At 47.6% G+C, this 13,820-nt stretch overlaps 1 protein-coding gene across 1 annotated transcript in view; it reads left to right on the top strand.

Annotated features, from left to right (window-relative positions):
• Positions 1 to 12,527, top strand: part of rbm24a (RNA binding motif protein 24a) — a gene marked incomplete at both ends in the record, with an annotated part of 29,076 nt that extends 16,549 nt beyond the window's left edge. Inside the window, 2 exons of the mRNA XM_083778673.1 lie at positions 11,181 to 11,250; positions 12,222 to 12,527. Coding sequence (XP_083634799.1) covers positions 11,181 to 11,250; positions 12,222 to 12,527 — 376 coding nt within the window. The remainder of the gene's footprint in view (positions 1 to 11,180; positions 11,251 to 12,221) is intronic.
• Positions 12,528 to 13,820: the final 1,293 nt, after the last annotated feature.

The raw sequence follows: 13,820 nt of genomic DNA, 5'->3' as shown, positions 1-13,820 counted from the left end.
GCTGTAGGGGTTAATTGGTCGACCGCCAACTATTATCTCGTTGCTGTAATGTCTGTCTCTGACAGACAGACAGACAGACAGACAGACAGACAGACAGACAGACAGTTACAGATGAGCCGTAAAGGTTTGACAGACCGTAGTGTAACTGTACGGCCATTCACAGCCCCTGTGTGCGTGTGCACGTGCGCGCGCTCGTGTGCTTTCAGAACCAAGGTTAGCTCTCCACTGTGGCACAAACAAATGTCTGGATGCCACAGCACACACACACACACACATGCACTCTCTCTCTCTCTCTCTCTCTCTCTCTCTCTATCTCTGTCCCCCCCTTCTGTGTCTCTCTCTCTCTCTCTCTCTCTCTCTCTCTCTCTCTCTCTCTCTCTCTCTCTCTCTCTCTCTCTCTCTCTCTCTCTACCTCTCTCTCATGTCACATGACCTGGGTGGTGTTAAGGAAAACAAGCGCGCCTATTGTGTCACCCAAAGCCCTGCGTGCTGACGCAGCAGTCGCATGGCTGTATGGGGGGGTGGGGGGGGGGGGGGGTGGGTCTGTCCCTCGCTGTCATGTAACAATGAGAACAGGATGAGTCCACATGGAGGGTCCTTTTTTTTGGGGGGGGGGGGTGTTCGGTGGTTTACAGTCGAGAACATTGGTGGATAAAGTATTCCCATTTGTCATTCCAGTAAAGGTATCAATGCAGGGTAGAAATAATTGGTTACCCAATTCAACTCAAACTTTATTTATATAGCACGTATCACGATGACCAATGGTCGACCAAAGTGCTGTACAGATAAAAGAAATAGAAAAGACAAACAGTACATGCAAACATGACAAAAGGTGCATGGCCACAATATGGAGGAACAGGAAGACCAAAATAAGTATAAATAGAGCTATAGACAGTATATGACATTTACATAATCAGGCATTGTCGAAGGCCACGGAGAAAAGGTGAGTCTTCAATAGGGACTTAAAAACGTGCTTTTCTCCCATGAGAGCAGCAGACTCGGTGGCTATATAGGCTAGCTAGTTTCTTGGGACATGTGTGGTCGTAGTGGCTACGCATCTGTCATTGAAAAAGTAAAAATGTTCGGTGATTATCTTAGTTTTAAGGGTAACTGTTGTATAATTGAAATATTACACGCGAGGGTGTTCTTTATCTTCATCAATGCAACTGTGAAACCTTTCGGAACTCCTTTCGGAGTTCATACTATTAAAAGGATAGAGACTGAACTGGAGCGACAGCCCCCCCCCCCCCCCCACTATTAATTTCAGTGGAAGTTGCTCAGTGGCGTTTTGAAGCACCCGGAAGAACCGTCTACTTCCACATTTTTTCGATTTGGGCACCATAACCCCCCCTCACACATACTGTGCCACAGAGCACACCCTCCCCCCCACTGTGCCACACAGCACACCCTCCCTCACACTGTGCCACACAGGACACCCTCCCTCACACTGTGCCACACAGGACACCCTCCCTCACACTGTGCCACAGAGCACACCCTCCCTCACACTGTGCCACACAGGACACCCTCCCTCACACTGTGCCACAGAGCACACCCTCCCTCACACTGTGCCACAGAGGACACCCTCCCTCACACTGTGCCACAGAGCACACCCTCCCTCACACTGTGCCACAGAGGACACCCTCCCTCACACTGTGCCACACAGGACACCCTCCCTCACACTGTGCCACACAGCACACCCTCCCTCACACTGTGCCACACAGGACACCCTCCCTCACACTGTGCCACACAGCACACCCTCCCTCACACTGTGCCACACAGCACACCCTCCCTCACACTGTGCCACACAGCACACCCTCCCTCACACTGTGCCACACAGGACACCCTCCCTCACACTGTGCCACACAGGACACCCTCCCTCACACTGTGCCACACAGGACACCCTCCCTCACACTGTGCCACAGAGCACATCCTCCCTCACACTGTGCCACACAGGACACCCTCCCTCACACTGTGCCACACAGCACACCCTCCCTCACACTGTGCCACACAGGACACCCTCCCTCACACTGTGCCACACAGGTCACCCTCCCTCACACTGTGCCACAGAGCACATCCTCCCTCACACTGTGCCACACAGGACACCCTCCCTCACACTGTGCCACAGAGCACATCCTCCCTCACACTTTGCCACACAGCACACCCTCCCTCACATTGTGCCACAGAGGACACCCTCCCTCACACTGTGCCACAGAGCACATCCTCCCTCACACTGTGCCACACAGGACACCCTCCCTCACACTGTGCCACACATGACACCCTCCCTCACACTGTGCCACACAGGACACCCTCCCTCACACTGTGCCACACATGACACCCTCCCTGACACTGTGCCACACAGGACACCCTCCCTCACACTGTGCCACACAGGACACCGTCCCTCACACGCACACACACATATGTAAGTAGACATAGCCATGGATGGCATGCACACATGGATACGTTGGTTAGACATACTAACAGTCCCACATGCAGGCACAACACCGTGGCTCCCGACATGTGTGGCAGGTTAAAACTAACCCGTGGCTCCCGACATGAGTGGCAGGTTAAAACTAACCCATGGCTCCCGACATGCGTGCAGGTTAAAACTAACCCGTGGTTCCCGACATGCGTGGCAGGTTAAAACTAACCCGTGGCTCCCGACATGAGTGGCAGGTTAAAACTAACCCGTTGCTCCCGACATGCATGCAGGTTAAAACTAACCCGTGGTTCCCGACATGCGTGGCAGGTTAAAATCAACCTGTGGCTCCCGACATGAGTGGCAGGTTAAAACCAACCCGTGGCTCCTGACATGCGTGGCAGGTTAAAACTAACCCGTTGCTCCCGACATGCGTGGCAGGTTAAAACTAACCCGTGGCTCCCGACAAGAGTGGCAGGTTAAATGTAAGACAGAGACATGGCATGTACACACACACACACACACATACAGACACACACACACACACACACACACACACACACACACACACACACATACACACACACACACACACACACACACACACATACACACACGCACACACACACATGTCACACACACACACACACACACACACACATGAATGCCACACATTTACTACAGACACTGTTGAGGCTGTCTCTGCACTGCGGTGGTATTTTTAAATCCTGCATTATCAACCTCTCTTGGGAAAGGAGGGCAATTCTGATAAGGACCCACATTTGTTTCTCATGGCCAAAAATCTCTCTCTCTCTCTCTCTCTCTCTCTCTCTCTCTCTCTCTCTCTCTCTCTCTCTCAAAACAAAAGTTTTAACATCATAATGTACTTCAAGTACCAAAAGCATAAAAAAAAGAAAAAGAAAATCATTACAGATTGTCTAATTTCATGTTTTCAAACTACTTTTTGAAAATAGCAGCCGATCTACAAGCAAAAAGGTAGTCGACGGACATTTTTCGTCATAATGTATTAGTCGACGAAAACAACACTGGTGGAGAAGTAAAAAGTGTTACTTGAAAATGAGGAAATGCTCCAGTCTGTATAACTGACTGTTGTCTACAGTCTGTATAACTGAATGTTGTCTACAGTCTGTATAACTGACTGTTGTCTACAGTCTGTATAACTGACTGTTGTCTACAGTCTGTATAACTGACTGTTGTCTACAGTCTGTATAACTGAATGTTGTCTACAGTCTGTATAACTGACTGTTGTCTACAGTCTGTATAACTGACTGTTGTCTACAGTCTGTATAACTGACTGTTGCCTACAGTCTGTATAACTGACTGTTGTCTACAGTCTGTATAACTGACTGTTGTCTACAGTCTGTATAACTGACTGTTGTCTACAGTCTGTATAACTGACTGTTGTCTACAGTCTGTATAACTGACTGTCTACCACAGAGGTTCTTGAGTCCCCCCCCTTCCCCCCCCAAAAAAGGAGAAAAAGACAAAAGTGGAATGAAATATTTATATTTACAGGTAGTTCTTATGAAAGCAATTGGTTGAAATTAGGCTCTCCAGCCATGCTGAAATGAGCATGACAGCACACCTAGCCGATGAATCGCATTAGAAATATTATCAGTTGTGCTGATTAGTGATTAGACAGAGTTTTGTCAGAGCAGCAGCATTATTGGCTTATAGGAATGGAACACAAAGGGCAGGTATACGCTGCTGTATTTTAACACTTAGCCCGCTAGCATTTATTGAAACATTTAGGATCTAATTCACGCCAGCATTTTTCCCAGTTGAGCTCTTATTTTGAAAGTTTCCTGACTTCCGGAAGTAGACATATCCTAGTAAGTCTAACGGGTCTTGTTCAACTTAGAAACGTTGTTTTGACCAAAAATGCGATCTGGGACAAGGAATAGGAGATACAGGCGATTGAAAGAAACAGATAGAATGGATTTGTATGGCGAGGACGATCTAAGATGGGACGTGCAGAGAGTGTAAAGGCTCATACATGAGCGGTGATAGCTTATCACCGCGGTGTAGTTTTTAAAGGGTTGGAAAACTACACCATTACGTCAGTCGCGGTGATGATCAGCTATCACCGCGGACACAGACCCATCTCTCTGTTTTTACTATCAGAAAGTCTTTTCACTCTGGAGCTATCACCCCGTTCACTGATTGGTTTAGAAGTTGGGTAAACCACAGGGAGGCGGGGTCAATCCTTGAGGGCATCACCGCGAGTATGACTATAAACACTAAGCTATCACCTAAAACGGTGATAACCTATCACCAAAAACTGGAGTATGAATGAGCCTTTAGACAGGCAGGGGCTGGCCCCTGGGGGGCATCCCGTAAGAGGGCGCTTTTAGACAAAAGAAAATAGTGAAAATAGCAGATCTACAAGCTCACAACGCTTCCGCGCCTCAATGCGTTGAGAGCTTGTACAGTAGATCAGCTATTTTCGGGGCGCAATCCAGCAATCTTTATCTACTGGAGATGCGGTGCAACGACATGGATTTCTAAACAAATTTGTTCAGCGCAAAATGCTGCGTTCGAGTTCAGGAGACTTCGGAAAAAAATGAATTATCCTGAATGCTGCCTTCCGGCATGCACGCATGCAGGAAAGCAGTGGCATTTGCATTTCTTTCACCATGTAGTAAATGCTGCATTCATGGTCTGGAAAGGGCAGTTGTTTTACAGACGGGTAAAAGGGCAGGGGCTGAAGCCCCCATATGTGTGCACGTACCCGGCACCCCTGGTCTACAGTGTCATCATGCTAGAACATTGCTGTAGTCTCAGAAGTCAACATTTGGACGGTGTTTGTGGAGTTATCTTCCTGGCCAGGAATCAGATCCCACCCAGGGCTTCCCCTGCTGTCTAAAAGAGAAATCACACCAGTGTGAAGTGAGTGGTGCAACTCCGTGTGTGTGTGTCTGTGTGTGTGTGTGTATGTGTGTGTGTGTGTGGGGGGGGGGGTGACCCAACCCACAGACCCACAGGAACGCACCCAGGGTGCTGGCCCGGTTCCAGCGAGCCGCCCCACGTCCAAAACAGTTGGGAAATGACAGAGTTACCGTGTGGGGGTCCCTCTACTGTACTCAGTCTACTGTACTGTACTGTATACTGTCACTGTACTGTACTGACACCCAAAATCATCATATATACAGTTAATATGTCCGTGTGTGTTTGTGTGTTGCTCACAGGTGGTGAAAAACAACCGTGCTGTGATTTTTCAACTGTTTTCAATTCAAGGCCGTTCGCATTTAGCCAAAATCGGAGTGGAGGATAAACCGGCAAACATTTTACTTTTATTGGCCTAAACATGGCGGTTCAGGTCATGCATTCTGGTTCTGAATTAAAACATTTTATCATCTTATTCAGCTGCTGAAGAACGTGTAACTATGTGTGTGTGTGTGTGTGTGTGCGTGCGTGCGTGCGTGCGTGCGTGCGTGCGTGCGTGCGTGCGTGCGTGCGTGCGTGCGTGCGTGCGTGCGTGCGTGCGTGTGTGTGCGTGAGTGCGTGCGGGTTGTAAAAGGGAAACATAGGACCCAGGTCATAGATTCGATCTCATTAGTTATACTTATGCGTGTGTGTGTGTGCGTGCGTGCGTGCGTGCGTGACTTTGAGGACATTAAGTGCACAATGACACATTTTTCGGGGGTTTTGGACCTAAAAGCATGGTAATTGTTGGGGCCCGGCTAGCCTCGGGTCGACCCAATATTATCATCAGGCCCGTTGAAAACTCACTCTATACATAAATTAGGCTTCGCACACTTCCATATAACCCCCACCCCCTCAACCCCACCCCTCTCTGTTCTCTGTCTGTGGGTGGAGTGACTGGACCCCCCCCCCATAAGGATGGACGCTTGATTCACGTTTGTTTCACCACATACTTCTTCTTCTATCTGGGATCTCTGCATGGTCGCCCAATCGCTGAAGAAAGCCGTCCCCTTTTTCAAGCTACTTGGCCAGGTGATTGGATGTGCATGTCTGGGCGTGCTAACTCCAACCAATCATATATATATATATATATATTATATCATTACTAAATTCACCGATCGCTGTCTGTTATATTCCGGGTCACCAGTGAAATGCATGTTGGGATGGCTTCCGGGTCACCAGTGAACTGCATGTTGGGACGGACACAGATTAATACTGGCACACACCTTTCCGCGTAACAGACCCACACGGGGAAATTCCGCGTAACACACCCACACGGGGAAAACGACTCGGACGGGGCATGTTAACGTGAACACACACGTTGTTTCGACACCATACTGAACATCATTTGCTGTTCATATATTCAGAATGGGTAAGGACTAGTGTATATATATAGGACTATATCTTTTTTTTTTTGGCGTTTCTGTCTTTATTGATAGTTTCAAGTGAAGACAGACAGGAAAGAGGGAGAAGGGGAGAGACATGCAGCAAAGGTTGTAATTTTTTTTGCGCCTGGACCGCAAGGCCCAATTTTACATCGTAAAATCAATGTTCCAACCCGTTCCATTTGTAGACTCTCAGAGTTACACACCGATAAAAGTCCATTTGGTTCCTAACTATCATTTAGCTGGGGACCCCCTGGAACTCCCTCAAGGACCCCTGAAGGGGTCCCCGGACCCCACTTTGAGAACCGAGGTCATGTCCTCATTTACACTCAAGAATAGAAGATGATTTTCAAATTTCCAAGGCGATAAGAAAGCAGCAGGCGCGGCCTGTGCCGTGGCTCAGTGGTCCAGGCAACTTGGCTGGTAATCCAGTCTGGCAGTGTGCCGCAGGTTCGACTCCCGATCCCGACGGCCTTTACTGCATGTCACCCCCCCATCTCTCTCCCCATTTCCTGTCAGCCTACTGTCTGTCCCTCCATAAAAAAATAAAATAAAATAAAGGCAAAAGCCAAAAAAAGAAAGCAGCAGGCGCTTCTCGCTGGCATCGCACCCGGTCTCGAACAAGATCCCGCCCGTATAGCTACCACTGATTGGTCCGTCCCGTCCCGGGCATGGGAGGACGGTTTCGACAGCCAATCCCTGCGCGATATCCCAGATGGAAGCTGTATTGTGATCTCAATAGCTGAGTCAGGTTAACCCCCCTCCCTCCCTCCCTCACGTAAATATATGTTTTATTTTATTCCTGGTGTATATATTTGTCTTTGTTGTTTATTGATGTTGTTCTTTTTCCTTCCTTCCTTCCTGTCTTGCTGCAGAGTCACCGTTCCACAACTGTTTTTGGTTGAGATGCGCGTGGATTTGAGTGCTGATTTGAGTGCTGATTTGAGTGCTGAATATAGGGTTGCCACGATAGATCATCCTTGTATTTCACTGAATACAATTCATGGGACACATCCCGACCCTCCCCTAAAAAAGAAAAAACCCAAAGGACTCCACTCGCCTATAGGTCGGTTGGGTTCTGTTGGTTGATTTGAGATTACGATTCTCACACGATTCTCTTTTAAATTTTTTCCCACGACAATATGTATTGTCTTTAGTCTGTAGTTGCTGAACATCACTATACGTTCAAAATGTGTCACCTGGAGCCATAACTATACTGTGGCTTTAAACAGACAACATGATGCAACATGCTCGACTTATAGACCTCTCTGAAAGTCTCTCTCTTAGCAAAATGAGCAACTAAAAGGAACTGGACAGCCGTCGGACAGTGCTGCACCATTCTCGCTCACATTTAGAAATGAGATCTCACCGGTGTCTGAATCTCCATTTCTCCATTTTTGTCTTTCTTCGACTAATTGTGCAGCACTAGGCCGCGTTGCTCCATACCAGTTGGCATCCCTCCCTGAGCCAGACCAGTGTGTGGAGCTGCTTAACTCTCTCTCTCTCTCTCTCTCTCTCTCTCTCTCTCTCTCTCTCTCTCTCTCTCTCTCTCTCTCTCTCTCTCTCTCTCCCTCTCCCTCCCTCCCTCCAGTGGAGTTAGTTTCCAGGCCTTATAGAGGCCTGCATGCGGGCCAGAAGGACCATAAGCACTAAGTCACAGACAGAGCAGAATGTGCTCATTGTTCACCGATAGCTTATTTAATAGAACTATATCCGTGTATAGTGTAGGGTTGATGCGGGCTAGGCCCTGCATGAACCCCCCACCCCCCCAGACACACAGAGAGAGCGAAAGGGCCAGCACAGTGTCCTTTTTGAAAACTGTCCAGCTGTCAAAGTGGCAGTGACATTTTCACAATGCGTCACCCCCCCTGCCCCCCCCCCCCCCCTCCCCTCCCCTCCCCTCCCATGCCTGCCCACCGATGGCGACTCACTCCCCCACCGACGGACGGGCACAGACTCGCTGTGTGAGTCCTCTTGTAATTGTTACACAGCTCTGTACACGATTGCCCCATAGCTCCCCCCCCCCCCACACACACACACACAGGGGGGACGTGTTCGGCACTTTCCCACGCACGGCAACACACACAACCACGTTGCGTTATGATGACAATGAATGGACTCGCTTATAAGTTAGTTTTCTTTTTTTGTTCCACCGCAATTTTGTCATCATGCCAATTCCCAATCCCCCCGTCCCCCGTCTAAAAGCACTTGCCCAAATGTGCTGATCTCATCACATTTGTTTATGGACGTTTTTAGCCCAAGGACTGTTTTTCGTGCAAAACTAATGCTTGGAATAGATTCAGAATCATGATAACCCCCTAGTTTGACATGTCACATGCAATACTTAAAGCATGATGAGCATAATTTTAGTTAAATGCTTGTTTTAGAAACGGCATTGACAATGAAGGGAAAATGTACATCATCTTGTCCCTAACACAAACCACCAATGCCATTAACAATGAAGAGAATTTGTTTTCTCTTTATGTTTTTTTTTCACCATTACATCACCTAATCAACATGAGTTAGACTTTAATATATTAGCGCCCCTCACGTCACACGGGTGTGATTGTATTGCCTTAGATAGGATGTTAACGGTATGGTCACATTATACAAATTGCTCTATACCGACAGCCGGTCAGCAAGTGCATTCATGAATGTATGAATATAGACAATATTTTAGGCCAATAAAAAAAAAACTATTAGAAATTTCCGACTCCAAAACCCTGACTGCCGGACTCTTATTTATTTGTACGCCTCCTGCAGGAGAGTGAAAGACATCATGACATCACAACATCATGACATCACAACATCATGACATCATGACATCACAACATCATGACATCATGACATCATGACATCACAACATCATGACATCATGACATCACAACATCATGACATCATGACATCACAACATCATGACATCATGACATCACAACATCATGACATCATGACATCACAACATCATGACATCATGACATCACAACATCATGACATCACAACATCATGACATCATGACATCACAACATCATGACATCATGACATCACAACATCATGACATCATGCCATCACAACATCATGACATCACAACATCATGACATCACAACATCATGACATCACAACATCAAGACATCATGACATCACAACATCATGACATCACAACATCAAGACATAATGACATCACAACATCATGACATCATTACATGACATCACAACATCATGACATCATGACATCACGACATCATGACATCACAGCATCATCATAACATCACAACATCACAACATCATGAAATCATGACATCATGACATCACAACATCACGACATCACGTCATCATGACATCATGACATCACAACATCAAGACATCACAACATCTTGACATCATGACATCACAACATCATGACATCACAACATCAAGACATCACAACATCATGACATCACAACATCATGACATCACAACATCATGACATCACAACACCATGACATCACAACATCATGACATCACAACATCATGACATCATGGCATCACAACATCATGACATCATGACATCACAACATCATGACATCACAACATCATGACATCATGACATCACAACATCATGACATCACAACATCATGACATAATGACATCACAACATCATGACATCATGACATCACAACATCATGACATCATGACATCACAACATCATGACATCACAACATCATGACATCATGGCATCACAACATCATGACATCACAACATCATGACATCACAACATCAAGACATTATGACATCACGACATCACGACATCATGACATCACAACATCATGACATCACAACATCATGACATCACAACATCATGACATCATGACATCACAACATCATGACATCATGACATCACGACATCATGACATCACAACATCATGACATCACAACATCATGACATCATGACGTGCACATCATCATCATCATTGTCACACATTCTCCCCCAGGAGAATGTAGAGAAAACCAACTAAAATGCACAGCCATAGAGCAGCCCCTCTGGCTCCATGTCCACCTCATTGGTCTTTATGGCAGAGAAAGCTCTATTTTGGCAACCCTATGACGTTCTAATCCCTACTAGCTGTACAACTAGCAGGTGTTCTTGGATTGGACGGCAGGGCTTGGGAGGGAGGGAGGGCGCTTCCTGGCCGCAGTGTGGTTGAGTTGGGTTTGGGAATGGTGGGGTTGCTTTGGAGTAGGGGGGGGGGGGGCTTTGGAGCTTAGCGTGAATCCAACTAACCCTGACGTACGTGTGTGTGTGTGTGTGTGTGTGTGTGTGTGTGTGTGTGTGTGTGTGTGTGTGTGTGTGTGCGTGCGTGCGTGCGTGCGTGCGTGCGTGCGTGCGTGCGTGCGTGTGTGCGTGTGCGTGCATGTGCTTGTGCGTGTATGTGTGTGCGTGCGTGTGTGTTTTCCAGGATCCCAGCCCACTACGTGTACCCCCAGGCCTTCATGCAGCCCAGCATGGTGATTCCTCACAGCCTCCAGGTAGTAATATGTGTTTTTAGATATTTTAGTAGTGGTGCACCGATGTATCGGTCCCCATATCAGTATCGGCCGTTATTCACCGTTACCGGTCAATATCGGTATTGGTAAATTAACACTGCCATTAACACCACGAGCGCCCGGGGTTTTTAGGACCATTAAATCAGAGCGCACAGCGATTTGCAGCTACGGAGCCCATTTAGTGACACACCAGGTGCTATCCCAAGATGTAGCTGAAGTAGCTATGTAGCCGAAACGCCCCCGATGCGATCGACTAGCAACGGGACCGCGATAATCTTTGGTTAGAATTGGACGGAATGATTTAGATTAAGGGTTATTCACGTTTTAAGATTTTCGGTCTCATCCAGTAAAATGGGGGGGGGTATTTTGGATGACGTCCCAACCGGAAATGACATTGAATGTTGCCCAACAGGTGCTCCCAGCCTGTGGAGCGCTGCGACCGGTTTTGATATAAATAAATCTCCGTCCTTTTAATCTCCGTCCTGAGCGCTGGGCGTTACTATTTGGTGCGACGGAGACCTCCGTTTATGCCGCTCAGGGTGGTAACCGATGTTTATCTGTTGTTGATAAGCATACATTTTGTGTTGGCTATGTGATGGTTATCTGCAGCCATACCAAGCTGTAACATGTAGTTATTGAATTGAATATGTATTTGTTTCCCTGCTGGCACAAAAGGGGGAAATAAAAACAACAAAAACTAAATTAACATACATTCTTTGGCCGCCAGAGTCTTTCATAATAAAAGCGCTAGAGTGCCATGCAGACGAGGCAGATTTTACTCTGAAAAGCCACGCCTTCCATTTCCCTATCATTTCATATAATGATCACACATATGCGTCAATCGCAGACAGCAGATGGCTTTTAAAACACGTATATATACGTCAATAGCAGACAAATAACTCTCTCTCTCTCCCTCCCTCTCTCTCTCTCTCTCTCTCTCTCTCTCCCTGCAGCCGGCTGCCGCCACCTCTGCGGCCGCCGCCTCGTCCCCCTACATCGACTACGCCTCGTACGCCCAGTACTCGGCGGCCGCCAGCGCCGCGGCCGCCGCGGCCGCCTACGAGCAGTACCCGTACGCGGCCAGCCCCGCGGCCGCGGGCTATGTGACGGCAGGCAGCGTGGCGGGCTACGGCTACGCCACCATGCAGCAGCCGCTGGCCGGCGCCGCCCCGCCTCCGCCCCCCGGCTCGGCGGCCGCCGCCGCCGCCGCCTTCGCTCAGTACCAGCCGCAGCAGATGCAGGCCGAGCGCATGCAATAGCAGCTACTGCAGCTAGCAGCGCCGCCGCAGCTAGCGCTAGCGGACTCCTCGCAGGGAGGAGGAGGAGGAGGAGCCCCCCCCCTTCTACAGGCTCCGCCCCCCAGGCTGATGATGATTGGCCCAGTGGATGAGAGGCGGAGGAAACGCAAGAGGAATTGGCCTTAAGGAATAGATACCCCCAAAAATGGGGTGGGGGGGGGGGGGTTAGGTGACTGTACCGAACGAGTCACTTTTGAAGAGGGTTATAGTGGTGGTTGGTGATGATGATGATGGTGATGAAGATGATGAAGATGGTGATGATGATGATGATGATGATGATGATGATGATGATGATGGTGGTGGTGGTAGTGAGGTGGGAACGTCATGCGTAACAGTAGCTTAACAACTTGCTGTGCTTCAACCAAAAACAAACACTAAAAAAAAAAGATGTCGCAATGTAAGAAAGAATTTATTATTATTATTATTATTATTATTATTATTATTATTATTATTATTGTTGTTGTTATTACTATTATGATGATTATTATGATTATTATTACTATTATTGTTGTAGTAAAAGTAGTTAATTTATAGAAGAGAAATGCAGGAACTAATCCCTGTGTTTGGTCTGTAGGAGTTAACAAGCCTTACTCAGTCCCGTGGTGGCTGTCTTCAACGTTTTAGTTTAACGTAAAGAAAAGCTTTTCTCTTTCGTTCTCTTTCAAAGCCCTTCATATTAACCTATATTTATTACTGTTACCGTGACATTTTCAAAGGGCTGTCGTCGTCGTTCTCATGTACTGTGTGTCTCTTCAAAGTGCATTCTGTTGGAGTTATACTACTTTCTGACAATCAGGGAAATGGAACACGTTTCCGACGCGCTTGGCTGTTCGGCGCGCGGCGAAAGCTTACAACGCGACCACGGAGCTATTCGTCTGAGAAGAGAGGAGGTCGCTCGTTTTATTTTATTTTTTATTTTTTTGAACTGCCTTTTTATCTTCCTGATGCTGAATGTCCCTTTAAAAAAAAGAAAAAAACTGTGTCTCGACCTCTCGACCTACGACCTACGACCTATGCAAACGCGAACGAATCAACCAAGAGACGAAACTTAACTGCAGGAAAAGTGAAACTGTCATCAACTCTCCAACTCGGGGAGGGGGGGCTTGGGGGGGGGGGGGAGATACCGGGCCGGGCGAACCAAACAACACTAAGCCAACTTCACAAAGGAAAGACAATGAGACAAAAAAAACCACCAAATCGCTCACTCGCTCTCTCACACGTACGCACGCGCACGTACACATGCATGCATATACA

The sequence above is a fragment of the Protomyctophum parallelum genome, assembly GCF_964188405.1.
Source record: "Protomyctophum parallelum genome assembly, chromosome: 1".
Lineage (NCBI taxonomy): Eukaryota > Metazoa > Chordata > Actinopteri > Myctophiformes > Myctophidae > Protomyctophum > Protomyctophum parallelum.
Note: the sequence above shows the minus strand (reverse complement) of the source record. Positions and strands in the feature narration are given on the sequence as shown.